Source organism: Talpa occidentalis, unplaced genomic scaffold (genome assembly GCF_014898055.3).
Source record: "Talpa occidentalis isolate TD23 unplaced genomic scaffold, MPIMG_talOcc4v2.1 talOcc4.12, whole genome shotgun sequence".
Taxonomy (NCBI): domain Eukaryota; kingdom Metazoa; phylum Chordata; class Mammalia; order Eulipotyphla; family Talpidae; genus Talpa; species Talpa occidentalis.
In genome coordinates this window covers 87,310,385-87,335,251 of record NW_023601212.1, presented here as the reverse complement: position 1 = coordinate 87,335,251, position 24,867 = coordinate 87,310,385, and the positions used below count along the sequence as shown (strand labels likewise).

The following is a 24,867-nucleotide window of genomic DNA, read 5'->3' as shown; positions in this document are numbered from 1 at the left end:
CAGTAATAATGTGGTGTAAGGAACATTCACAAAATTAAGGGGCATACAGCAAGAGACAATTATTGAACTCAAGTTTAGGGAGCCAGCTTACCTGGGCTTGGCTTATCTTGCTGGGCTTGCTCACCCATCTCATGTCAGCTGCTCGCTCACCCATCTGACGTCAGCTGCTCACACACATGATGTCTCACACAGAATGGCACAGCCGGGTCCTTTGCATGTCACCGTCCTCCAACAGGCCAGCTCAGGTGTGCAAAAGCCATCCTCAGCATGTGTGACTTGTGCTAATATTCTGGCCAAAGCTAGTCACAGGTTGATCCCAGAGTCCAAGGGTGAGGAAGCATAGAGCGCAGGTGGTGGTGTATGTGGGAGGGGAGGAGGCTCTGCGGGATTACATGAAACAGGAGGAGGGGAACTAGACAATAATGTAGAAAATCTAACACTTTGAACAGCATCTTTATAGTGGCTGCGAGTACCATGGTGACTCTAGGTCCACTTTGCAAGGCTGACCAGTTAGATCACCATCCCCAAAGTACATTTCAAGGAAGTAAATCCTTTCAGTTTGGGGGTTTTGGCACATGCACACAGAATAAAAGCTGGGTATGGAAATAAATTCGGTAAGACTCAGCTTAAAAGAAGGAAAAGAAATTACCTTCTTTATTGCAAGACTTAGTAGAATCTTTACACACATGAGTATTGTGAACTTCCAGAAATCCTAAGATTTGCTCATGCTTATCAGGCATGGGCTTTTTTTTTCAAGATCCATCCTTGGCGTAAATGTGTGGCTCCCAGGCTGGGCTGTGTCCAGTGGGTTCTGTTTTGTGATATAAACAGCTCTGGTGAATGTGGAGGGCTCATTACTGGCAGAGACTCAAATGGTGTGGGAGGAGGGACTGTTGTACCTGGAGTGGGGGATGGTAGAAGCCCCCAGTCAGTGCTAACCAGTTGCCTTTCTCTCAGCAGGCACCCTAGGATCTCCCAAATGGGGTGGCTTTGCTCCAGAATCACCTTCTCTGTGAGTTGCCTGATGCTGGTGTGGGCAGCAGGCGCTGGTAAGTCACCACCTCCCAGCCATTCATTTGTTCATCCATTCATCCAGCACAAGTTCATTGCCTTTATGTGCCAGACCCCCGGGCTGATCTGTGAACAAACCAAAGATCCCTGGACTTGAGGATATATTGTAAGCGGGGAGAGCGGGGACTCGTCAGTGACAAGTGGTCTGAAGTAGAAGCGAATTCTGAAGATTTTGGAAATCTTCACTGATGGAAAACATTTTTGGCAAAAAAAAGAAAAAGTCAATATTGCACAGAGTAGGGAAGATTGGGGACGCTGGGGGAGAAGTAGAATTCCAATTAAAATATGAGCTTAGAGAAACCCCTCAGTGTGTGACAGTTGAGCAAAGACTTGAAGGAGCGGGGAGTCATGCAAATTTCTGGGGGGAAGGAGAGGGTTGTCTGAAACGTTGGAGGGACTGAGAGAGGCCAGTGTGGTGGCCAGGAGGAGGAGCAGGGGCGGGGGGGAGGAGAAACGGGACCATGGAGCCAAAAAGGACCTTGCAGAGTTTGAGCAGAGAAGTGACATGCCCTGTCACAGTAAAAAGGACCCCTCTGGGAGGTGGAAGCTGGGAGGCCAGGGAGGAGGCGCTGCTCCCTTGGACCAAGGAGGACATGAGAGGGAGTTGGCTGTGGACCCATCTGATTGAAGTGGAGGAGAGAGGTACCAAGGATGACTCAGATTCTGACCTGAGCGACTGGGAAGGACACACTTGTCACTTCTGAGAGGCAGAGGGGGATTTATTGGTGTTTTGTTTATTCATTTGGTGGGGGGAGGGGGGATCAGGAGTTTATCTTGGACATGGGGTGAGCTAGAGATTATTTTTTTAAAGATCTATTTATTTATGCATACAAGAGCCAGGGTACAGGCCAGAGGTGTGGAGGGTGAAAGGATTCACCAGAGACAGAGTGGGGAACAGAACAGGCAGACTGACTGAAGTACACTGCTGAGGGGAGCAGCGGGCAAGACAGGAGAGGTCTGCTGCTCCATGTGGGTTTCTCCCTGGCTGGCTGGGTATCGAACTCGTGCTGCAGAGGCTTCCGGACAGCTTCATAGGTTGCGTCCTAACTCCCTGCGCCACCAGGGAGGCCCGAGTTAGAGATATTTATGAGATAGATAAGGCTTCTCTTAGCATGGAAGTCCTGATGAATAAATGCAAATGGATACAGGTATGGTGGATCCTGTGCTGAGCACAGGAGCAAGAAGGTGCCTGCTGTCTTGCCCCTGGAGGGCAAAGGCTTTGGGACAATGTGGCAAACCCAGCATACAACCTGTTGGGTTCAGGCTCCAGCCCTACCACCAGCTAACTGCCTCATCCTGTCCTTCAATAGTGGTGGAACCCAACCTCATCCTGTCCTTTGATACTGGTGGAACCCAACCGGAAGCCAGGGTGACAAGACAAGACCGTGGAGCAGCCTCCTGCATGTGCAGGGGAAGTGGGCATACAGGGGGACATGCCCTGCATGGGGACAGGAAATGGGCAAATGGGACGCAGCACCTCCCCAGCTCACACTGCTGCAGGGCAGAAGCCTTAGACTGTCCTTATCTTTCCTTTAATTTGGCCAAGGCCAAGCAGTTGGGTTTGCAAAAGCTAGCAGTGCCTTTGGTCCATTCCCTGTTAAGGATCCCACACCTAAGCGTACATCTTCAGCTTTAGAAGTCACTCCTATGCCAACTGGCAAACTCCAGGAGCCCAGGCCCTGGCCCCAGTTCTGTGAAGGTTGGCACACATGGGCCTAGGGCCTTGGTCTCGCTTGGGATGGTTTTTGACTTGTGCCCAGGGCATGTGCTCCCCATGCTGGTCGAGCTCTGGGTTCTCAAGGATCCATGTCTCCCCAGGGAGTGTGAAGGTCCTGCATGAGCCCACCTGCTTCTCTGACTACATCAGCATCTCCACTTGTGAGTGGAAGATGGACGGTCCTACCAACTGCAGTGCTGAGCTCCGCCTGACCTACCTGCTCAATTCTGAAGACTCTGAGTAAGTCTGTGCTGGGAGTTTGGGGAGTCGGTGTGCCGTGGGAGTTGGCCTGGTCCCATGGTGCCCTGACTGCAGCTGTCCAGCTCGGTCCTAGAGGTGAGGCACCAGAGACCTGTATAAGATAGGGTGAGTATGTCACCAGTTACCATGACATGTGGCATGCACGGGTGGGTGGATTATTGTGTTGACCAGTGGTTGTCACACTTTTTGGTTTCAGGGCCCATTTGCCTGCTTAAAATTAATGAAACCAATATTACCTTCATTAAAAAAAAATTGTGAGCCCCCCAAAAGTTTTTGTCTAGGTAGTTTATGTGGATCAATATTTACCCTATTGGAAATTAAGACAGAAATTCTACATCACAGCAACACGCAGACCCACATTCAACATGCCATCAGAGCAGTGACATCATCACCTGGAATATGGCTTCTGGAAAAGTCTACCATATACTTGTGAGAGAGTGAAAATGTCAGTCACGTCTTGGTATTTTTACAAAGAGTGGCCTAAGGGGTGCTTGATCACACTTTGGTTTTTGGGGCTTAGTCTTGAGTGGAGAGTTCACTGTGATGGTTGGTGCATCATGGAAAGTGGGTGGCATTGTTCTAGGTGGTTCCCTGGGAGAATCCTGGTATGCAGGTGCTGTTACAGGTGCCTGGGATGTGATGGGCACACACAGCAGGTGGTGACGAGGACAGACAGGGACACACAGCATGCCAGACATAGGGCACACTGACAGGTGGATTTCCAGGCTATGCTATGGTTGATGGGCTGGGCTCTGTGCTCTGGACATTGGCCTGGACCAGGGAGCTGCAGACTATGGCCACAGGCCAATACTGCTACCACCTGACTTTATAAATAAAGTTTTATTGGCACACAGCCATGCTTACCCTTTAGTATTGTCTGTGGCTGCTTTTGTGCTGCAACACCAGAATTGAGTAGTTGGGACAGAAAATGACCTTCCAAGTCCAAAATATTTACTCTCTGACTTTTAATAGGAAATTCTTGCTGACCCCTGACTTAGCCCATGAGACGTGGGGTTGGCTGGTTTAGGTGGCACATTGAGATTTTAATGTGGTGCCCCAGGCATGTGTTACAGGCAATGTGCCAGGCTTGAAATAGACACTCTGTACTGGGATAAACAGTACTTGGGACATGTGAGAGCTCTAAGAGGGTCCCGAGTACCTTGGGTTCTTCCTTTTCTCTGGCTTTAAGGAATGAGCCAAGGCCCAGGACCAAGGCCTCGCCCCAGATGTCTGAGTCCATGGTGAGTGTGGAGAGGGGCTGTGGCTGCATGGAAAGCCATCCCCACCACACCTTGGGCATTCCACTCCCATGTCCCCAGAGGTGGTCCTTGAGGCAGGACCATTGGGAAGCTGGAAGTTCCTGTGGTTCCTGGAGGCATGTCCTGGAGATGCCTGTGGGTCACAGCCAGCCTAAATGTGACCATTCTAACTACCACCCACGTCTGCAGAAACCTCACGTGTGTCCCTGAGAACAAAGAGGGCACAGTGTGCGTGTGCTATATGCCGATAGATGACGTCGCCAGGGAGGACATCTATCAGCTGAGCCTGTGGGCCGGGAGACAGCTGCTGTGGAATGGCTCCTTCAAACCCAGTGAAAATGGTGAGTGGGGCAGGGTGGGCTGGGGTGCAGGCATCACCGCAGCCAGCCCCTGGGCCTCTGAGGCAGGGGAGGCAGGCTCCAATAGGTTGAGGGGGCAGCAGCCTCCTGTCTTTCCCCAGACATATGGGAGTCCTGCCCCTTGCTGGGACTTAGTTCTCCCATCCTGGAAATGGGCTTGGGCTCAGCAATACAGCAGCCCCCCTCAGATATTCCAACCCTCTGAATTTCTGTGTCCAAATCGGGGGGTGAGATGAAACATGGGTGAGGGAAGGCATGCTTGCTGCAAATCAAAATCTGAACTGAGAGCCGTTCATCCATCCTGTCAACTGGTCAGACTGTTGGATGACTCTCAAGGCTGACCTTGTCCTGGTACCCAGAGTTCTGCAGGCATTTATCATGAGCTGTAAAGCATGGGGTAAAGCAACAGGAGTTTAAAACACAATTGCTGTGTGGGTTTGGGCAAGTAGCTACTTCTCTGAGCCCCAGTTTCCAGGAGAGAATTATTATCCCCATTTTGTGGTTGAACAGACTATAGCTATAGCACAGAGAAGGCAGGTAACCTGCCTAAGGTCACACAGCTGCAGACTGAGTCTGTTGGAGCCCAGGCTTCCCTCCATCGCCAGTTCCTGAGGGACCTACTGATACTGTTGGTGGTCAGGGGTTATGTCAGTTGGCCATGAATAAGCCCATGCATTAAATGAGTCTTACATGTGCCTGCTGATTTTAATGCCTATTATACATGCCTGTGAGCTCATGGGTATGATTGCTTAAGAAACTAAGTTTTAAAATACAGGAATCAAAATATAAATACTGAGTAAGTGATAGTATGGGACACAGATGAGGTCAAAAGTGCAAAGGCCTAATGGAAAAACCCACAGTTTGGGTTACTTTGGCTTACACCCTTTGCAGTTACTGTAAAAAGGCATTTGGAAACCACTGAAGTGACAGGTGGAATTTTGGCCGCGTTACAGTCAGTGTACCGTTGTAATTCTGCTGTGACTTTGTGTCTGCGGATAATCAACATGCCCTGGAGGTGGTCTCGGCAACCTCTGGTCTGCAAGCCAGGCCTCCCCGCTGACCCCAACCAGACCCTCATTCAGCTCATCTCCGCAGTGAAACCTCTGGCCCCCAGGAACCTCACTGTTCGTCCCAACGTCTCCGAGTGGCTGCTGACGTGGAGTGACCCGTACCCTCACGAGAACTACCTATATTCCCAGCTCAACTACCAGATCAACATTTCAAATGAAAATGACCCCACAGATGTGAGTGGACGTGCTGCGGGCTTCTGCCACCTCCTGGGATCGGGCGGGTGGAGGCTCACGCTCCAGAGCTAGAGGTGGAGAGGATGCCCTGGCTGGCTGGCCAGGGCCCCCGCTTGTGCCTGGCTGTGTGCATGGCCAGTCCCCACGCCCCGCCCCGCCCCGCCATCTACCGCTCACCCAGACCAGGGAGCGGCAAACGATGGCCACGGACCAAGCCAGCCCTCGCCTGGGCAGAGAGGGGAGTTTAGTTAGGGTCACTGTTCCTCATTGGCGACTGAGGACTATGGGCTGCATCCGTGTTTTCCAGGGGTGGAATTCCTAGATTTTAGGTCCTACCTGGGACACACTTAAGACAGAGCCCCACGGTAAGACCACAGGGAGAGCCGCAAACCAGCTCTCTCCCCGACCCTGCCTGGCCAAGAAAGACAGCTCAGCTGAGCAGATGGGTTTACCAAGCCCCCTTTGTAACAGAGAGAGGAGGCCGGGGTCCCAGCGCCTCCCCCAGAAAACAGGTGCAACTGTCGTTTAGTGCTGTTGCTCAGTTCTTGTGGCCTTTACTTTTCTGTGACATGTGACACTCGCTTTCCATTCACAGCAGTGATAGCGGGGCTCCCTTTTAAATGACTGCATTGACGTTTTTCAAAAGGGAGAACTGATTCACAGGAAGCTATCAAGTAATAATAGCCAGGGCCGCCCACCAGAGACGGCTTGGCCCATCCAGTGCGCACTGCAGGTAGAAGTGGTAGTCACTTCCTGTCGCCCCTGCCCACCCCTCAGACCTTCTCCCTCGAGGGCCAGCGTCTGAACACGGTGGGCCTCAGCGATTCACAGAGCTGCCTTCCCAGTTCCTGCTCTGCACTTGCCCTGGTGGCCCTGCAAACATGTTGCTTAACCTCCTTGTAACATAAGCATAACGAGGGAACCTACCCTGTCAGGCTGTTGAAAGCCCAGAATGTGGGAGCCAAGACAGGCTCCCCCACTTGGCACAAAGAGTGTCACAAACACGCCTCCATTTCTCTGGAGTGCCCAGGTCTTGGAAAGCCCCATGTGCCTCCCTCCCATGGCCTGGTCTCTAACTGTCAGAGTTGTCAACAGCCTGCTGTGAGCCATGCGGGGCATCTGGGGCCTGGGCTGACCTGGCCTCGGCTGCCAGGGGGCCAGCCCCAGGCATTTGACACTCCCAAGTCAGGCAGTGTGGCTGCTTCCCCTTCCTGGCCAAGCTGGGGAGGTGATGGGTGTTGACCATCTCTCTCAGTTGTGGTTTCCCTCTTGGCACCATGCCAGGAGTGGGTAGGTGCAGGAATGAGCCAGCCAAGGTAACGCAGTAGAAGCTCAGAGGGCACCTGGGGGAGGAGGGTGTGTATAGATGCCAAGGAAAGAGGCAGGTTTGGTTTTGTCAGTAAATCTCATCTTCTGGGTCTCTGTGAGGCTTCAGTTCAGGGGATAGACTGAAGGGGAGAAACAGGTACAGCTGAAGGGATTCAAAGAAATGTTATTTGCTTATTTCTAGGCCTGGCTGGATCCAGTGCCAGGAATCTCTTGGCCCTGCTTTATTCTATGTTGACTTCATTTTTAGGCTGCCTCTTCCCTCCTCCACCGAGCAGCTCCAGGCCTATATTCCCAAGCCATAATGGAGGAAAATTTTCTTTCCAGATAATCCCCATAAAAGTCCTGAGGCCAATGGTCAGTTGCCTGGCTTGGATCATGCAGCATTCTCTGAAACTGTCACAGGCTCTGGGCTATGTTCTGATTGACCAGAAGTGAGTCACGCCCCCCATCTCTCTAGGTGGGGTTGGCTCTGCCCAAAGCACATGGGCCAAAAAACGAGGGAGAAGGATTTCCCAGTGGGAGGTCCTGGGACAGGGGAACAGACTGACAACACTGAAGCACATTCTGTCCCCGGTCTGGAACCCAGAATTGGTCACGTCTCAGGATGTGGCTCAGTGGAGGTGCTCAGGGCTGCCCCTGGGCCTCAGATTCCTAGCTCCAGCTATCTTGCTGCTGGTGTGGAGGCTCTGAGACACCCCTCCCTTGCCTCTCCCTTGACCAGGACAAAATTGGACCTGAAGAATTCTCTCATTAGTCCTTGGTCAGAGTTGGTCACATGTTTCTCTCTTGCCAGTCAGAGGCCTAGGGAACGAGATGGCCAAGTGAGGATTATTAGCCTTGGAGAGAGGCTTACCTGCCCTCAGCTTTAGCACCTGAACCCAGTGGCATAGATCCCGGGCAGGTGTCTAGCCGTGTTGGCTCCGGTACTGCAGATGTCAGCTGTGACTCACAGTGAGGGGCGGGGTGCAATTCTAAGAAGAGATTAGGGACTTGCTGTAGAATTTGAAGGGTGCAACTGCTCGTTGCCCTCTTCTTTCTGAGCCACGCTCTATAATGGATGTTTAACCTGGACATTGAAGGATGTATGGGGTGTTCTAGATAGGGGAGGCGGGGATAGGACGGACGGAGGTACATGAGCAAAGACTTGGGAGGTATGAAAATTCATGACAAAGCTGAGGATTATGGGGATTTGGAAATATGAAGAGTGAAAAAAGCAGGAAATGAATCACAGGCCTATTCATAGGGTCATGCCCACCAACATAACGGCCACCACCATTTCTTGTGTGCCCACTATGTACCTTATGTGACATGTATTGTCACCAATGGATGGGAAAGCCCTGCTGGGGTCCCACAGCTAGAAATGCCACAATTGAGGTGTGAACCCAGGATTTGAACTCCAAAGCCTGTGCTGTGTCTCCTCCCCTGGATCTTTCTCCCAGGAACAGATTTTAAGACACCTTGCCTTTGTTAAAAAACAAATTAACTGCAAATAGTTTCTCAGAAATTGTATTTCTCTTTGGTTTTTAGTAAAGCATTTCCCAATTCCCTCCTCTGCATAAGACATTGGATTCCTTTGGGACTCTAGCTCCAGCTCTTGCTTACCCAGAAAAACCAAGGAGGGGGGTGAGAGCCTCCTCGTCTCCCTGCCCTGGCCTTCAGTAACCCCCGCTCCATCCTCAGATCCACTGGAAATACACCAGCTGCCCTCGGGTCTCTCCAGCAACCTACTGCGACTTTGCTTTCCTTGGTGCAAGGCCTCCCCTCTGCTCATTTTGCACCAAATGTGCTTCCAACCTGCAAGTGGGCGGGGAGCTGCCCGAGCTGGGAGGGTTGCAGGTCCTGAGGAGGGAGACACGGGGATGGACCGCCTCAGAGAGCAGGCACCTGGTGGGGGGGGTTGAGCCATTCACTCACTCTCAGAATTGATCTTGCACAAAGATTTTATTTTCATTTTTATTTTTTAATAAAAGTTTTTTTAAAAATAAAAGTAAATGTTTACATAAAAAATTCAAATGGTACAGGAGGACTTAGAATGGAAACGTTTCTCGCCCAACCCCAACCTCAGTTCCTCTTCCCGGAGGCTGACCGCGGCGCCTGTCTCTCGCCTGGAGGGAAGGGGCGGCAGGTGAGGGCAGGCAGGGCTTGGAGGCACGTGTGTCCTTCCAGGGAGCTTGTATTCCAGAAAAATGCAATAGTGTTAGAACAGTTTATCATCCCACTCTCTGGGGTCAGGCGCCTGGGCATGGCTGAGCTGGGGCTCTGCTTAAGTTGTCACAGGCTGCTGGGGTGCCATCTCCCTTGAGGTTTGACTGAGGGATCATGGCTTCTGGGCTCCTGTGGGCTGTTGGGCTGGGCACCTTGGGTTCTTGCTGCCCTTGGGCAGGAGGCCACCCACCACCACTCAGTGCTTTCCTGTATGGCCTTCTCAAAGCCAGCAAGGGAGAGTCTTCCAGAAAGTTGGAATTACAGTCTTACATCATCTCGTCTCTGTGTACCCGTCATCTTTGCCATAGTAGACACAAGCCACAGGCCCCACCCCACTCAAGAGGGGTTACACAGGGTGGGGACATCCAACCAGCTCAGTCTGTGCCAATGTCACTGTGCTTCTCCCTTGAGGCCCTTAAGACTTGAAAGGCAGTGGGTAGCACCTACTCTCTGCATCTCACCTTTCTCGCTTAACCACACATCTTGGGATCCCTTCCCAGTGGGGGCTAGGCTGGCGGGACCTGAGAGTCTCTGCCAGCAAGGTTGGTCTTGGCAGCAGTACTGGGAGCCCTGGGGGACAGAGGATACTAGTTGTGCCTCAGGAGGATCCTTGTCTTGTCGCACGTCTTCCCCCAGCCCCGCCCGGTCCTCCCTGAGTGCCAGTCCGTATTAACCCATTTCATCTTCCCGGAGACGCAGGGAGGTACAAACGCTGACCGTCGCCATTTTGCAGATGAGGACAGCGATATTATGTTACTTCCTAGCCTCACACAGCCGGGAAGTGGGGACTCTCACCTTCATTGTGAGGAAACTAAATCTCCAAAAGAGTTGTCACCGTACCCCTGTAACATTATCTGGCTAATCAGGGGGCCAGGTGAAGGCCAATTGCTGGGCCTCCTTCCCTCAATGCTAGCGGTTGTGGAAGTCACAGATGAAGGCCTGGCTGGGAGGAATCCCCAAAACACTGCGCTAGTGGCTTTTAAACACCATGGGGTCAGCTCGGGACACAGCCAGCTGGCACCCCCCCCCCCCGACTGTGCACTGACACGCTCCTTTCCTCTCCCAGGTCATACTCTATGATGTGACGTACGAGGGGTGCTCCCTGTACTTCCAAGCCAGCATCCTGAAGCCCGGGGCCTTCTACAGTGCCCGCGTGAAGTGTTTGGCTCGGGAATACAAGAGCAGCTGGAGCGACTGGAGCCCCAGCACCAGGTGGCATAATTGTGAGTGGGGGACCTTCGCGCATCAATAACACAAGTATACACTGAGCTCCTACTGTATGCCCGGCCCTGTGCTAGATGCTGGGGGGACGGCGGTGAGAAAACGGACAGAATCCCTGTGCTTCTGGAATTGACTTTCCTAAGGGGGAGACAGAAAATAAACAAGTAAACAAAAAGTAAATCTGGTAGCTCTAGACCCAGGTGGTAGTAAGTCTGGAAGAAAATAAAGTGGGTGAGAGACGGAGTGATAGGAAAGGCCCCATCAGAGGGGGTGCTTGTGGGAGCTGGTGACGGAGATATGTAACAGCAAGTGCTTGTGCACAAGTGGGCACGGTTCTGAGAACATCACCTGTAGAATCGGGTCATCCTCACAATGCCCCTGTGGAACAGGTAACGATTATTAACATTGTACAGATGAGCATGGCGCAGGGTTTAAAGACAGTGCTATCAAGCTATTGCCAGCCACTGCAGCCAGTTCGATCCCCAGCCAGGGAGCTGACCCACATGGCACAGCAGACCTCTCCTGTCTCACCCGCTGCTCCCCTCAGGAGTGTACTCGATCTTCCTGTTCTGCTCCCCACTCTCTCTAGTGGAGCCTCTCACCCCCCACACTTCTGGCTTACTCCCCAGTTCTTGTATGCATAAATAAATAAATCTTTAAAAAACAAACATTGTACAGATGAGGAAATCAAGGCCCAGAGAGGGTGAGGGGCTTATCTGTGTCACCAACAAGAAGGTGAGGCTTTGATGCAGGTAGTCCTACTCCAGAGTGCTCCAGAACAATGACAAATTCAAGGTCCTAGAGTGGCTCCAGGCTTGTAGGGGCAGGGGACAGTGAGGAGGGCAGTGTGGAGAGGAGACTGGCCCATGCAGGGTCTCCCTGGGAGGGCGCGTCCTGGTCTCCAGCTCTGGGGGGCTGGCCCAGGCGGTGGCAAGCAGGGCTCGGCCTCACACCCCCCCCCAACACTTGCAGACTTTCAGCCGCCCATGGAGCAGCACCTCCCGCTCGGCGTCAGCATCTCCTGCATCATCATCGTGGTCCTCTGCCTGTCCTGCTACGTCAGCATCCTCAAGTGAGTCCTGGGCTTAACACAGGATGCAGCTGAGCCGGCCCTCTGGGGAGCAGAGTGGCTGGGAAAGTACATCTTGGGGTCCTTTTGTTCAACAATAAATACGGATGGCGCATCTACCGCAAGGCTCTGAGTCAGCAGCTGAGAAGCTGTCAGTGGTTCCCACACCCACACCTTTTCCTTTTCCTTTTCAGGATTAAGAAAGAATGGTGGGACCAGATTCCCAACCCAGCCCGCAGCCCCATGGTGACCATTGTCATCCAGGATACTCAGGTAGGGGAGGGGAACACCTTGGCTTTTGGAATTGCAGCTTAATGTGGCCCTGGAGGCTTTCCCAGCCCTCCCTGCGGCTTTCCTAGCCATTCTTTCATCCCCTGGTGGGGTCCCCTCTTCGTTCTTTCCCTCCCTTGGGAGGAGATAACCAGTGAGGTCTCCTGTCACCTCCTGGTGAGGCACCTGTCTCAGGGCAGGAGACCAAGAGGAGCGGCAGGATGGGACTAACTTCCTCTGTCTTTCTCCTGAGACCAGGAAATTGCCCCTGAAGCACCAGCACATCTCGCCTCCATTCTCTTTGGCCTGAATTGCATCATATCCTCCTTCCTAAACTGTTTACCTATGAGGGAGTGGGGAACCTTGGACCAGCCAGGTGGCCGTCCTGAACTGGGAGGGGGGCCACCTTCCCCAGTGTGATGGCCTTGTGGGGTTTGCCTGAGCCATAGCAGAGTTCTCTGGGAAGGAGGTGGTGGGGTGCCGGTCTTGTCTATAACAGAAGGTCCAGATGTCCTCAGCTCTCCACACTCTTCTGACTCTGGAGCCCAGTGGTGCCTGCTTTGAAGCCTCACTCTCACTTATCTGTACCGTGGATTTGAGCAAGTTGCTTAACTTCTCAGAGTCTCAGCCCCTCCTGTGGGTTCTAGTGGTATTTACCTAACAGGATCGATGTTGGGAGTCACTGAGACAAGATAAGTCAAGTGTATATTACAGGTGCCTGCACAGTCACTGCCGTTTATGTATCAGTTAGCTTTGCTGTGTAACAACTCACCTTGAAATTTCGAGTTAAAAGCAGTAGCCGTTTATTCGCTCCTGCAGGCAGGCAGTTCGAGCTCCACTCAGTGGTGGGGGTAGAAGGATCCTGAGTTGGGCTGGGCTGGCCGGGTTCTAGTGGCCTCACTCACAGGCCTGGCAGCTGGTTTATTCTCATCTGGGGCAGTGGAACTAACCAAGCTATGGGTTTCACCCCCAAGCAAGTCAGCCCAGTTAGCACAGTGTCACTTCTACCAAGTTCTATTGGTCAAAGCAAGTCACCTGGCCAGACCCAATTCAAGGGGTGGGAGGAATTTCAGAATACTGTGGCCATTCAACGTAACTTAAGGACAGTCTCATTAATTCCCAGAACATGAGGTTCAGAGAGCTGAAGTGGCCTGAGCAGACCTCTGACCTGTGTGGTGTAAAGGCTAACACAAGGAGCAAACCCTTAGACCATTGCTGTATGCCAGGCCAGGCTGGCAGGCCCCGCCACTCTGTTTCATCAGCTGTCTCTATTTTAGGTATCACTGTGGGGGAAGCGATCCAGAGGCCAGGAACCAATCAAGTGCCCGTATGTATATAAGCTTAAGTCATGGGCTACATGGATGTAGAGGTGATGGAACTGGGTGGCAGACTACGTCTTGGGAGAGGGGTCATATCCGCACCTCCATGTCTGCCTTCTCTTCCTGTGACACTGGGCTTGGAGAGGTGGCAGGAGGAGGAGTGGTCTGGGTAGATCAGCTGCTGGCTGAGCTGCCTGGGGTTCACTGGTTGGTCAGGACCATGCTGAAGCGCCTTGGGAATGCCCAGTCTGGCCTGAGCCAGGCTGATAGAGTAACAGCCAGGGCAGCTGAACCAGTTAAAATGCGGGCGTAAATGTTGCATGTAATTGCATAAATGTTAACAATTTGGTGAATAGCCACAGTATCCCCCAGTATCCCATCACTACCCCGACTTCCTTCACTGCTCCTTTGGGGCTTCCTGGACCTACCCACAATCCAGTAATGAAAGATTTTTGGCACAGCAGGGGTCTCTGGGACTCTCAACCCCACAGCTATTCTATCTAGTCTTCACTTACGCTGTGGTGTTGATAAGTATTTTTACTGTCCCTGACAGAGACTTCTTTATGCAGTAGATTAAGTTTGTATTAGATGCCAGGTATACTGGCTCCAGAAACCCCAAAATAAAACATGGGCCCTACTTTCAGAAAGTTCCCCATTTAGTAGTGAAGATGAATTGGTTAGAAAGTCAGGAAGCATATCTGCAATAAACAGACGTCAGTACAGGGTGATTTCAAGCTGGGCTCTGAAGGATGAATAGGGGTTTTTCAAGAAACCCAACCTTGACCGAACTTTGCTTGCTTTTGCAGACACTGGAAAAGTTGTCTTACCAAGCTCCTGCCCTGTTTCCTGGAGCATGGCATGGGAACGGGTGAGGACGCCCCCAAAGCTGCCAGAAATGGGCCTTTGCAGGGCCCTGGTATATCACCATTGCGTCCTGTGGAGGTCAGCAAGACCATTCTCTGGCCAGAGAGCATAAGCGTGGTGCGGTGTGTGGAGCTGTCGGAGGCGCCGGAGGAGAGGGAGGAGGAGGTGGAGGGAGACAAAAGGAGCTTCTGCCCATCGTCCCACAACAGCGGGGGCAGCTTCCTGGAGGGCAGAGAGGGAATTGCAGCCCGGCTGACAGAGAACCTGTTCCTAGATCTTCTGGGAGGTGAGGATGGGGACTTTCACCCGCAGGGCCTGGAGGGGTCCTGCCTTCCTCCCTCTTCAGGAACTGTGAGTGCTCAGATGCTGTGGACGGGGGTTCCCAGGGAGGGGCCCCAGGAGACCTGCCAGAGTGAGGGGCCTGAGTCAGATCTGTGGGCCGCTCGACCCCAGCGCCCAGCCAGCCCGACTTTCACAGAGATGCCCACCGTCGTCACGGACAACCCCGCCTACCGCAGCTTCAGCCCCTTCCCCAGCCCGCCCTCAGGTCCTGGTGTGCCCAACCCAGACCCCCAGCCGTCTGAGTGCCGTGGGGGAGTGGGCCATGGCACCCGCTCTGCCCAGCAGCCCTCGGAGCCACTCCTCACACTCCATCCAGAGCCGGAAACCTGGGAGCAGATCCTCCGCCAGAGTGTCCTCCAGCACAGGATGGCCGCTGCCCCCGCCCCCCTCAGCGACTACCGGGAGTTTCTGCGGGCAGTGGAGCAGGGCGGCACCCAGGATGGTCAGGGGGCAGGCTGCGGCCCCACCCGAGAGACGGGCTATAAGGCCTTCTCCAGCCTGCTCGCCAGCAGTGCCACCTGCCCAGGGACGTCGGGGGAGGAGGGGAGCAGTGGGGACAGCAGCTACAAGCCCCTCCAGAGCCTTGCTCCTGGCTGCCCTGAGGCCTCTGCCCCAGTCTCTCGCCCTCTGCTCACCTTTGGACTGGACATGGAGCCACCTCATAGTCCTCAGCACTCACTCCCCCCAGGCAGCTACCCAGAGTGCACCCAGCTGGAGCCTGTGGACAAAGGGGAGGACAGACAGAAGCCCCTGTGTGCCCTGGAGCAGGCCACAGACCCCCTCCAGGATGACCTGGGCAGCGGCATCATCTACTCGGCCCTCACCTGTCACCTGTGCGGCCACCTGAAGCAGTGTCACAGCCAGGACGAGCAGGGTGACACCCACGTAGTGGCCACTCCCTGCTGTGGCTGCTGCTGTGGGGACAGGTCCTCACCCCCAGTGAGCCCCCTGAGGACCCTAGACTTCCTGCCAAGTGGGGTTCCCCTGGAGGCTAGCTTCTCTTCTGACTCCCTGGCACCCTTGGGTGTCTCAGAGGAGGCTAAGCCTTCCTTGCTCTGCCAGCCTGCCCCAGGCAATGCTCAGAGCTCCAGCCAGACCCCCAAAATGGTGGCAGTGCTCTCCACCAGGCCCGCCTGCATGACCACCTCCTAAGTGTGTGCCTTCGTGTTGCTGAGGCCTGCAGGTGAGCACCAGGCCTCACCCATGCCTGCGAAATGCATCCACTGCATTGGCAGCCAGGCTGGCAGATTTCCAAGACTTGGGGGACCCTGGTATAAAGTCCCGCTGGGGCTGCAGAGACCAGATACCCCTACTCCCCACATTGGCCTGGACTCCTCACATCCCGTGTGAGTGGAGGTTGCTAGGCAGCTGTGCCCACAGCAGGTGCTGGGAGAGCCGGAAGTTCCTGGGCACCTTGGCTTGTTCATCCGATCACAGCTTCTCCCGTGTGCCATCACTGTCACGCCTGCCCAAGGCGTGACTTGTTATCTAATCACTGTTGCCCGTGTGTAACCAGTCCTGGGTTCACTGCGCCATGTTACTGGATTGGATGCTGAGCCAAGAACCAGCCACATCAACCAGGAGCAACTCAGGAGGCTTTTGGGAAGCCAGTGGGAAGCCGAGGTCATCCACCCGGAGAGGCCCATTCACTCGGATGGAGCTTTGTGAGGCTACCACTACTGGAGGCAGGATCTGGGCGGTGGAGGGTGCTGAGTCAAGAGGATGCGAAAAAGAGTGACTTCCAACCAGTGACAATTTGCTGTCAGGTTCCCCCTCAAATGTAAGACTTGGGTTCTTGTTACACTTGGGATCCCCGTAATAAACTTGCCCAGCTGCCTTGGGATTTGTGCCCCCACGGACACCGTGACTGGCAGCCACAGGAGACCAGAGGAAGTGGTTTTTTCCCAGGATCCAGCCGGGCCAGGCCCTCTAGCCGGTGACACGGTGACTGTGAGGGCTGCAGCCTGCGCATAGGCCGGACCTCAAGTTGAGTAACACTTGTTTGCTTTTCTAAGATTGTCTTATCACCTGGCATTTGTGTTTGCTGAGGATGTGGAATGGGAGGGGAGGAGGTTTTGTATCCACAAAGGCTCTTTATCTCCTTCCCCCCTCATTCATTAAACACACACTTCCAGGCCCTGTTGTGAGTGCTTTGTCCCTGTTAACTCGGGGAACCAGGCATAAGACGTTCAGTCACTGGCATTGTCTGGGTTCCCCCAGAGAGTCTAGTGCATCGAGTTGATTTAGGAGATGATCCCGGGAATCCCCACTGGGGGAGCAGGGAAGTGAGACTGGGAAATGCGGCGCAAGCGATGAAAGAGGCGTTACTGAACATCCCCATGTGGGCAACCGGCCTTCTATCCCACCAGGTTGCTGCGCACAGCACATGCATGGAGGTACCCCGCAGAGGGGGGAGCTGGAGTGTCTGTCCACTGACTCCTGTGTGTCTGATCGAGGACAGCTTGCAGCTGCTCCAGGAAGAAGGTCCTCGGGACAAGGGGTGCCGAGGTTTTATGCTTTTGGAGGAGCAAGGAGATGTGGACAGGGCTCTGAGAGCAACCTCTACCTTTTACCAAGGTCACCGCTAGCCAGGGGCAGGCAGAGCTGAGCCCAGGCTCCCGAGGTGACCTGTGTTTGACATCCAGGCAGGAAGTGTTCCTCCAGCCCGACTCCCTCCACCCTGCAGAGAGGAGGTCCTGTCAGCAGCGACTGGGGAGTGTAGCAGGAGTAAGGCACAGAGCAGGATCTCTATGAGCCAGGCAGATGGAAAAGAGAGTCCTGGAGCCCTCAATGGCTTTCTCAGGATTTTATTGAGCTTTTTACACCTTTTGTAGTGCAGCACCCAGGTACACAGCAAGTAGGGGCCGGGAGCCCAGGAGGGTAGCAGGCCTCCCGGGCCCCCGGGGAGTCTTCACTCTTTCTGGGCTCTCTGGCCTTCTCTCTTGGTCTCTGCTTTTCCTTTGCTACTTTGCTGGTGTCCCTGTGATGGCGTCCTTATAAGCCCAGTCTCTCAGCCTAGATGTGCCCACCTATGCATACCCACACCCTACTCCAGGTGTCTTCCATCAGGCACATGTGTAGGAAGGACTGCATGGGCCTGTCATTAATGCTAATGGCAGGAGGGTGGAAAATGCTGATAATTTTCACTTACCCTGCAGGTAGTTAGGATCATCTTTGCAGAAATTCTCACTCAGGAGCCCCAGGGATAAGCAGCTTTGCCTGGGGGGATGGGTGGTTGCCACAGACTTCCTTGGAGGGTTTTTCTTGGCTAAAAGACTTTCCAAAGTTCCCTTGAAATTTGGTCCTTGGGGCCTCCCCTGGCGGCGCAGGCGGTTGAGCGCTGCACTGTGAAGCTGTCCGCAGCCTCTGCAGTGCGGGTTTAATCCCGACTGGCTGCTCCCCTCAGCAGTGTACTTCGGTCCTTCTGCCTGTTCTGTTCCCCGCTCTGGCTCTGGCGAATTCTCTCACCCTCCCGCGCTTCTGGCCTGTACCCTGGTTCTTGTATAAATAAATTTAAAATAAAAAATCCTTTAAAAAATTTTTAAAAATAAAAAATAAATTTGGTCCTTGGCTCCCAAGGCATCATCTCCAAAGTAGGCAGGAACCTCGAGGGTGCATTCATTTCTCATCTATAAACAAGGGAGGATACAAAATGTGTGTTGTCGGCCCTGAAGATAGCCTCCATCTTTATCACCCCATTATCTGTCCAGTTTCCTCCGGCCTGCCTGGGGCACAGGAAAGAGAGGTAAAAAGCTACAAACAGCTTAGAATCTGCAATCCTCAACCCCACTCACTGCTCTGGCTGCCTCCAAAGCTTCCTGATTCCTGCTACCTCCTGCTGCCTCTGCTTCCCCTGACCTGGGAGCACCAGGAGGTGGGGAGAGAGAGAGGAGAGAGAGAGAGAAAGAATTTTGTGTGTGCGTGCGTGCGTGTGTGTGTGTGTGTGTGTGTGTGTGAGAGAGAGAGAGAGAGAGAGAGAGAGAGAGAGAGAGAGAGAGAGGATTTTCCGCCCTCCCGCCATTAGTATTAATGATAGACACCTGTGTTCTTGTACATGTGCCCGATGGCGGACATCTGGAGTAGGGTGTGGACATGTGTAAATGGGTGCAGCTGGGCTGAGAGACTGGGCGTATAAGGGCGGTATCAAGGGGACATCAGCAGTGGTCGATGCAGCAGCAGTAGCAGAGAAGCAGAGATGAGCCGGCAAGAGAAGGCCAGAGAGCCCAGAAAGAGCGAAGACCCTCTGCCCCCCCCCCCCCCGGCCCCCTGCCTGCCGTGTACCTGGATTCCGCACTGCGAAGGATGTAAAAAACTCAATAAAAGCCTGAAAAGCCACCGAGGGCTCCAGAAGTCTCCTTTACCCATGTGCCCGGATCATTGAGAAGCTGCTCTGTGCCTTGCTGGCACCAGAAGAGCCCTGCCCTAGGGAACTCTGTGCTGTGGTGGGGAGGCCTCCAGCTGTCCAGCACACCCTGACTGCTAACCACTGTGGCTGTGCAGCACATGAAATGTGAGTAGTATGACCAAGGAACTGATTTTTAAATTTTATTGAATTAATTAGCATTTAAATTTCAAAACCCACATGTGGCCAGCGCTTATGGTGTTGGCCAGAGCAGAACTAGCGGATCATTCTAGTTGTTGCTTTAGTGTGGAGGAGAGAGGAGAAGGTCTAGAAAGATGAATGGAAGAGGAGCCGACAGCACCCAAAGCTTGTGCCAAGAGCCACGAGGGGCAGAGTCTAGTGGATGAAGTGGGCCCCGCTCAGGGCCGCCCCACCAGGAGCTGGAAATTGGGGGCTTTAAGCACAACCCTTGATGCTGGTGGGAGTTTCCCAGGGACCCCTCTTGGGGCTGAACAGGGTAGGGTGGCTTAAGCGTGCGGGGTGCAGGGGGTGAGGAGGTGGGGCCGGGGCCTGGCTAGGAGTGCGGGCTGGAGAGGCTTGGCACCTCCACAAGAAGACCCTGGGAAACTGGCAAAGGCTCTGATTTCAGGGTCCTGCAGCCCCAACCCCACATGCAGTCCCAAATGCCACGTTTACAAAGACTTTTCCCAGGGAAGGCGGGCGATCGGTGTGTCTGCTTTAATTTTTTTTTTAATTAAAAAAATGCTATTGCTTTTTTCTGATTCTAAATTGGCACGTGTTTCCAATTCAGAGAAAACCTAAAGGTATAAGGAGGAAAGTGAAAACCACCGGAAAACCCATCCCCGCCCCAGCACCTGGTACCTTGTGGGTGGTCACAGAATGAATGTTTGTTTTTGAAGGTAAAGCTCCCTTAACATCCTGTTGAATAAACTTTCTGACATTGTTTTCCCACGAAAGTTACTAAGAGGGAGGGGGAAATAGGTATTTTAGAGCCCACTGCATGGAAGACTGACCTCTGGTTCCCCTCCCAGCCTAAGGGGGACGCTGTATAGGACTTGACCTGTGCGTCCTGACCCCTACCTGTACCCCATGTGCCCAAGTCTTCTCCACTTTCCAAAGACAAGAACATTGAGACTCAGCGAAGCAAGGGCCTGCACTCAGCCTGCATCAGCTTTGAACCTACCTTATCCCATGGAGCTTTGTGACCCTGGACAGGGACTTGACCACACCGGGCTCAAGTTTCCTGGTTGATAAGAGAAGTCGCTTAAAGTGGAGTGAGCAGATGTCACAGTGGGGTTTGTGCCCAGCTGCTCTAACGTGTCTGAAATAACTGCCAGCAGCAGACACTGCAAGTTCTTTCTCAAAACTCCACCCTTTTCCATTTTACTTTTTACCAAGCAAGAAGCACCTGGCCAAGGAGGACCGACCTGGCCACATCAGTTTGGCTGGTAGCCAGCTCCTTGGCCCCTGCTGCCCCCTGGTGGCCCATGCTGGCCCTTGCGCCTGTCTAGTACCAGGGGCTCAGGCTCCAGGTCTAGATCCCCGGAGGTGCCACCAACAGAAAAGTAGGACTGGGAGACTCCCACCCCTCACTCCTACTCCCCACTCTTCTCAGCATTTCACCCACATCCTCCCCAGTACCTGGCTGAAGCATCAACATACATTAGGAACCCAGGATGCTCCCATACCTGCTGTGTGGCCTGAGGTCAGTCATGCAACCTCTCTGTGCTTGCATGCTCATGTGTAAAATGGGAACAATAGTACCTACTGCGGGGAGCTGCTCTTAGACCTAAGTATGTGAATGCAGCGAGGATTAGCACATAGGTAATATCCGGGTGTTTGCTAATGTTGCTACCACACAGATTGGGCCCCTGGGAGTTGTGGAGGTGAGGGTAGACGACAGCACAGAGGAAACCGTGACATTGTGATTTCAGTGTTACATGATCACAGAAAGTGTTATAGGGTAGCCCCGATATTGAACGGGTTCCTGGCTGTGGGTCCTCACCCGTGTGCTTACAAGGGACTTAATACTCTACTACAGGCACACACAAAAGGTTCATAAAAGGTTTATTTACAAGGGAAAGGGAAATAAGGAAATGTACAACTCAGGGAGAAAATAGGGAAATAAAGTCTTTAATGCGTCCTACCCGATCCGCCGACCTGGAAACCCAAAGGCACTCTCAGAGCTGGCCGGACGCTGCGAGCTGGCGGAGAGCCAAAATGGGGTACCCCCCCCCCAAAGCCCACGTGTCTGGCTTTATACCAACCTGGCTGCTTACCCCCACCCTCAGGTCCCAGCCACCTTCCCTTTGCTGGGGATGGGATGTGGAGTTCCCAGTGTCTTTGGCTTTGGCCTGGAGTGGGGGTGGAGTCCACAAAGCCTGTATGGAATTAGCTTTAGGACAGCCTTTTCCCCCTAACAAAAGGACTGAACGGACATTAGACATCCGAGACAAAGATGCTCCCAATGGCATCGTGCCCTCAACGTGTGACTGTATCTGTCTGTCACTCTCTCCCCTGTCCCACCAGTTACAATAGCCTTTTCCTCTTTCCCCTTACTTTCTTCCATACCGTTCCTCACAGCTCCTTGCCCAGACTCTGCTTCTCTCTTCCCCTTAAACCCAAGAGGAAAGCGGGTAGATGAGGGCAGGGAGAGAACCAACCTCTGATCCCAGCTCCTGCTGGATGCCTGACCCCAGTGAGCTCAGCTCCATTGATTCCTGACCGTGTGGGCCTATGCATGCTCCTGACTGCAGACTAACCCCAAGCCCTGGCCACAAACTAGTCTTTGATTCCAGCCACAGACTGATCTCTGATTCTGGCCATCCAGACTCTCCCTCCTACATGTACACTGACAATTCACACCACCCATGAACTGGTATTTCCTGGTATTTCTAGCTGGTAAATTCAGTTAGAATTTGTCAACATATTTAGTATGTCTGCCCTTCCTCTCTGCAATGAGACTGCAAGGCAAGCTACTAGTTCTCCTTTCTAATAAAGAGACCAGCATTAGGAGAAAGTCCCTTTGCCATTTTCCTTTCTGCTTTACATGTGATGGCAGGTGTTTGGCAGCCATCTTGTGATCAGGCAGGAACAAGCCTGCAGATGAAAGGATAGTTTTTTTAATATAGCAGAGCTGAAGAAGAAAAGAGTCTGGGTCCTTGATTATATTGTTATAGAGCAGCCCTGATATTAAATGGGTTCCTGGCTGTGGGTCCTCACCCGCGTGCTTAAAAGGGGCTTATGAATACTCCACTACAGACACACACCAAAGGTTAATAAAAGGTTTATTTACAAGGGAAAAGTAAATAAGGAAAATGTACAACTCAGGGAGAAAATATAGAAATAAAGTCTTTAATGCGTCCTACCCGATCCGATGACCTGGAAACCCAAAGGCACTCTCAGAGCTGGCCGGATGCTGTGAGCTGGTGGAGAGCCAAAATGGGGAGACCACGTGTCTGCCTTTTATATCCACCTGGCTGCTTAACCCCACCCTCAGGTCCCAGCCACCTTCCCTTTGGTGGTGATGGGATTTGGAGTTCCCAGTGTCTTTGACTTGGGCCTGGGGTGGGGGTGGAGTCCACAAAGCCTGTATGGAATTCGCTTTAGGACAGCCTTTTCCCCCTAACAGAACCGCAGCGGGTAAACCCTCAGTTTGTCTGGGCAGTGAGTCTGGGTGGCTTAGCACCCGTGCTGCCACTTTGGACCTGCATTTTCTTTCTAACAGTCTTCAAAGGCTCTCCCCATGTGACCAGGGCAATTTCCCTGACCTTGTCCTTTCCCTGCTCACTGTGCCTCCTGGTTCCCTTTAGTCAAAAGTGTATGACACACGCCCTGGGTCCCTACGATGACTTTAGGTGGCACATGGATGTCAAAAGGTCATCAAAGTGAGAAAGTGATTCTGTAACAGGGTGGTCCCCAGGAAAGGGGGAGTTTCCCTGCCCCACCCAAGGGAGGGTGGAGCTGAGCAGGAAGAGGAGAAGCTGCAGAAGAGACTAAGGAAGGAAGCAGGATGGAGCCAGAAGGAGACCTGGAGGAGGCGCGTGGAGCCTAGAGACACATGAAGAAACTGCGCTTGTCTTTTGGTCGTGGACTGGGTGACACAGATGTGGGTGAAACCCATGGGGAGGTGACAATGGCAGCTTTTATCTTGATGTTGATTTTGCTCTTTTCCTTCCGGGCTTGTCTGGTTGTTTCTGGCCCTTTTCTGTGGGTCCCCACTGGAAGATGCTTTAGACTTGTGGCAGGCTTTGGGGCCTTGTTCTGGGCCATTCCCATATGGATGGACTTTTACCCACGAGGGGACGGGTAACTTTGGGTGCTTCATTTAGAAACTAGACTCTTTGCCATACCTTTATTGTTTCCTAGTTTTATTAAAGTTCTTTCCCATCAAAGTCTCCTATGTTTTGTGTTGATGCGGCGGATGGCAGAACCCATGTAGAATAGGCAGGTTTGCGGGGTTTGGGCTGCCCCTCTCCCTGCCCTATAACAATTCCTTTCTCAATTCTCTTTCTCTTCCTCTGACAAGCCTTCCACTGGCAATAACTTTAGCTAGAATTTAATAATTCAGTTTTGATTTCATTGTTTATGTTTTTACATAAACGTCTATTTGTGATAAAGGATGCTGGGTTTTTGCTCAGAGTGGTGACATTTCTTTTAAAAATCAGGTTATTTTACCACCCCCACCCCAAGCGACAAGCGCTGGAGATGTCAATTGGTACGACCAGTTCACCTCAGAAAATTAATCCCGTGTGACCCAGCAATCCCACTCGTGGGCTTCCAGTCACAGAATGTGAAACCATCAACACAAAACTATGTGCTCTACAATGGTGGTGAAGGTGGATTTACAATAACTGGGATGCAGAAGCTGCCTAAATGCCCATCACCTTGATCAAGAAGATGTGGTTATCCACACTATGGAGTACTATTCAGCCGTAAGGAAAGATGAAATACAGCCATTTTCAGCTCAGTGGAGGGAGTCTGAGGGAGTTATGTGCAGTAAACTAGTTCGAATGACAAAAACAAGTCCTGGACATTTCCACAGCAGATGATGTAACAAAGTAAAACACTTACAAAGCCAGCAGACATTAATAAATACCAGGAGATCTCTGAGGTTAAGAGGGAGGGGTGGAAGAAACAAGAACACACAAAGGGGTGTGAAAGGTCCATGCAGGAGGCCAGAATGCAAAAGCCTACCCGGAAACCCACCTGGGGGGCAGGAATGCGGATACCTGCCTGGAGGACTCAGACAATGAGCCTCCCCCCTCCCCCTACAAGTCTCTTCTCAGACAAAGAACCTCTACCTGCCCCACGAACCTTTTCCCGCCCTACAAACTTTTCCTGCCATATGAACCCAACTTCCCACCTGACCTCTCCTCACCCTATAAAACTCTGCTTCCCCCTAACAACGTGCGCGGCTTCACTGACCCCCACCTTGGGTGCGTGAGGTCCGCCCGGGGCGCAATAAACTTTCCCTCCCTTTGAGAAATGTAGCCTGGCTCTCCTTGTCTTTACCGCGCCGAACCTTTCAGGGTGGTGGTGGAGAAAATAAAAAATAAAGACAAACAAACTTGACGTTCTATTATTAAAAGAATGATTATTTCAGGGCATCGTGCAGTCCTTGCCACAAGGAAGGACGTGACCCAGGGGGACAAAAAGGTCTTTTAATAAAATATTTAATAATGATGGCGAAAAAAAAATATAAACATGGAAGTGTTAGGGGGAAAGGATGTCCTGAGCTGATCCCATACAGGCTTTGTGGACCCCACCCCCACTCCAGACTAAAGCCATCAGGACATTGGGAAAGACAAATCCCGTCACCACCAAAGGGAGGGTGGCTGGGACCTGAGGGTGGAGTTGGGCAGCCAGGTTGGATATAAAAACCAAACACGTGGGCCTTGGGGGATCTGGCGATGGCTCGCCTCCTGGCTTCACGGCTCCTGGCTGGCGGCCAGCTCTCAGAGCGCCATTTTGG

The 24,867-nt window shown here is 52.7% G+C and overlaps 1 protein-coding gene and 1 long non-coding RNA gene across 4 annotated transcripts in view; one reads left to right on the top strand and one right to left on the bottom strand.

The window, feature by feature from the left end:
- Positions 1–16,694, top strand: part of IL4R (interleukin 4 receptor) — a 36,917-nt gene extending 20,223 nt beyond the window's left edge. For 2 of the 3 annotated variants that reach the window (XM_037507390.2, XM_037507391.2), the window contains exons 2-10: positions 958–1,049; positions 2,890–3,028; positions 4,498–4,649; positions 5,763–5,911; positions 10,512–10,668; positions 11,639–11,738; positions 11,930–12,008; positions 13,283–13,332; positions 14,131–16,694. In XM_037507390.2, the coding sequence (XP_037363287.1) occupies positions 980–1,049; positions 2,890–3,028; positions 4,498–4,649; positions 5,763–5,911; positions 10,512–10,668; positions 11,639–11,738; positions 11,930–12,008; positions 13,283–13,332; positions 14,131–15,682 (2,448 nt within the window). In that variant the 5' untranslated portion in view covers positions 958–979 and the 3' untranslated portion in view covers positions 15,683–16,694. The remainder of the gene's footprint in view (positions 1–957; positions 1,050–2,889; positions 3,029–4,497; positions 4,650–5,762; positions 5,912–10,511; positions 10,669–11,638; positions 11,739–11,929; positions 12,009–13,282; positions 13,333–14,130) is intronic. The other variant, XM_037507389.2, reaches the window with a different exon arrangement.
- LOC119241807 (uncharacterized) lies at positions 702–8,168 on the bottom strand. The gene is made up of 4 exons (XR_005124376.2): positions 8,094–8,168; positions 3,006–3,140; positions 900–1,137; positions 702–811 (listed from the first exon to the last, which is right to left on the bottom strand). It is a non-coding gene; the product is annotated as an uncharacterized LOC119241807 (long non-coding RNA).
- Positions 16,695–24,867: the final 8,173 nt, after the last annotated feature.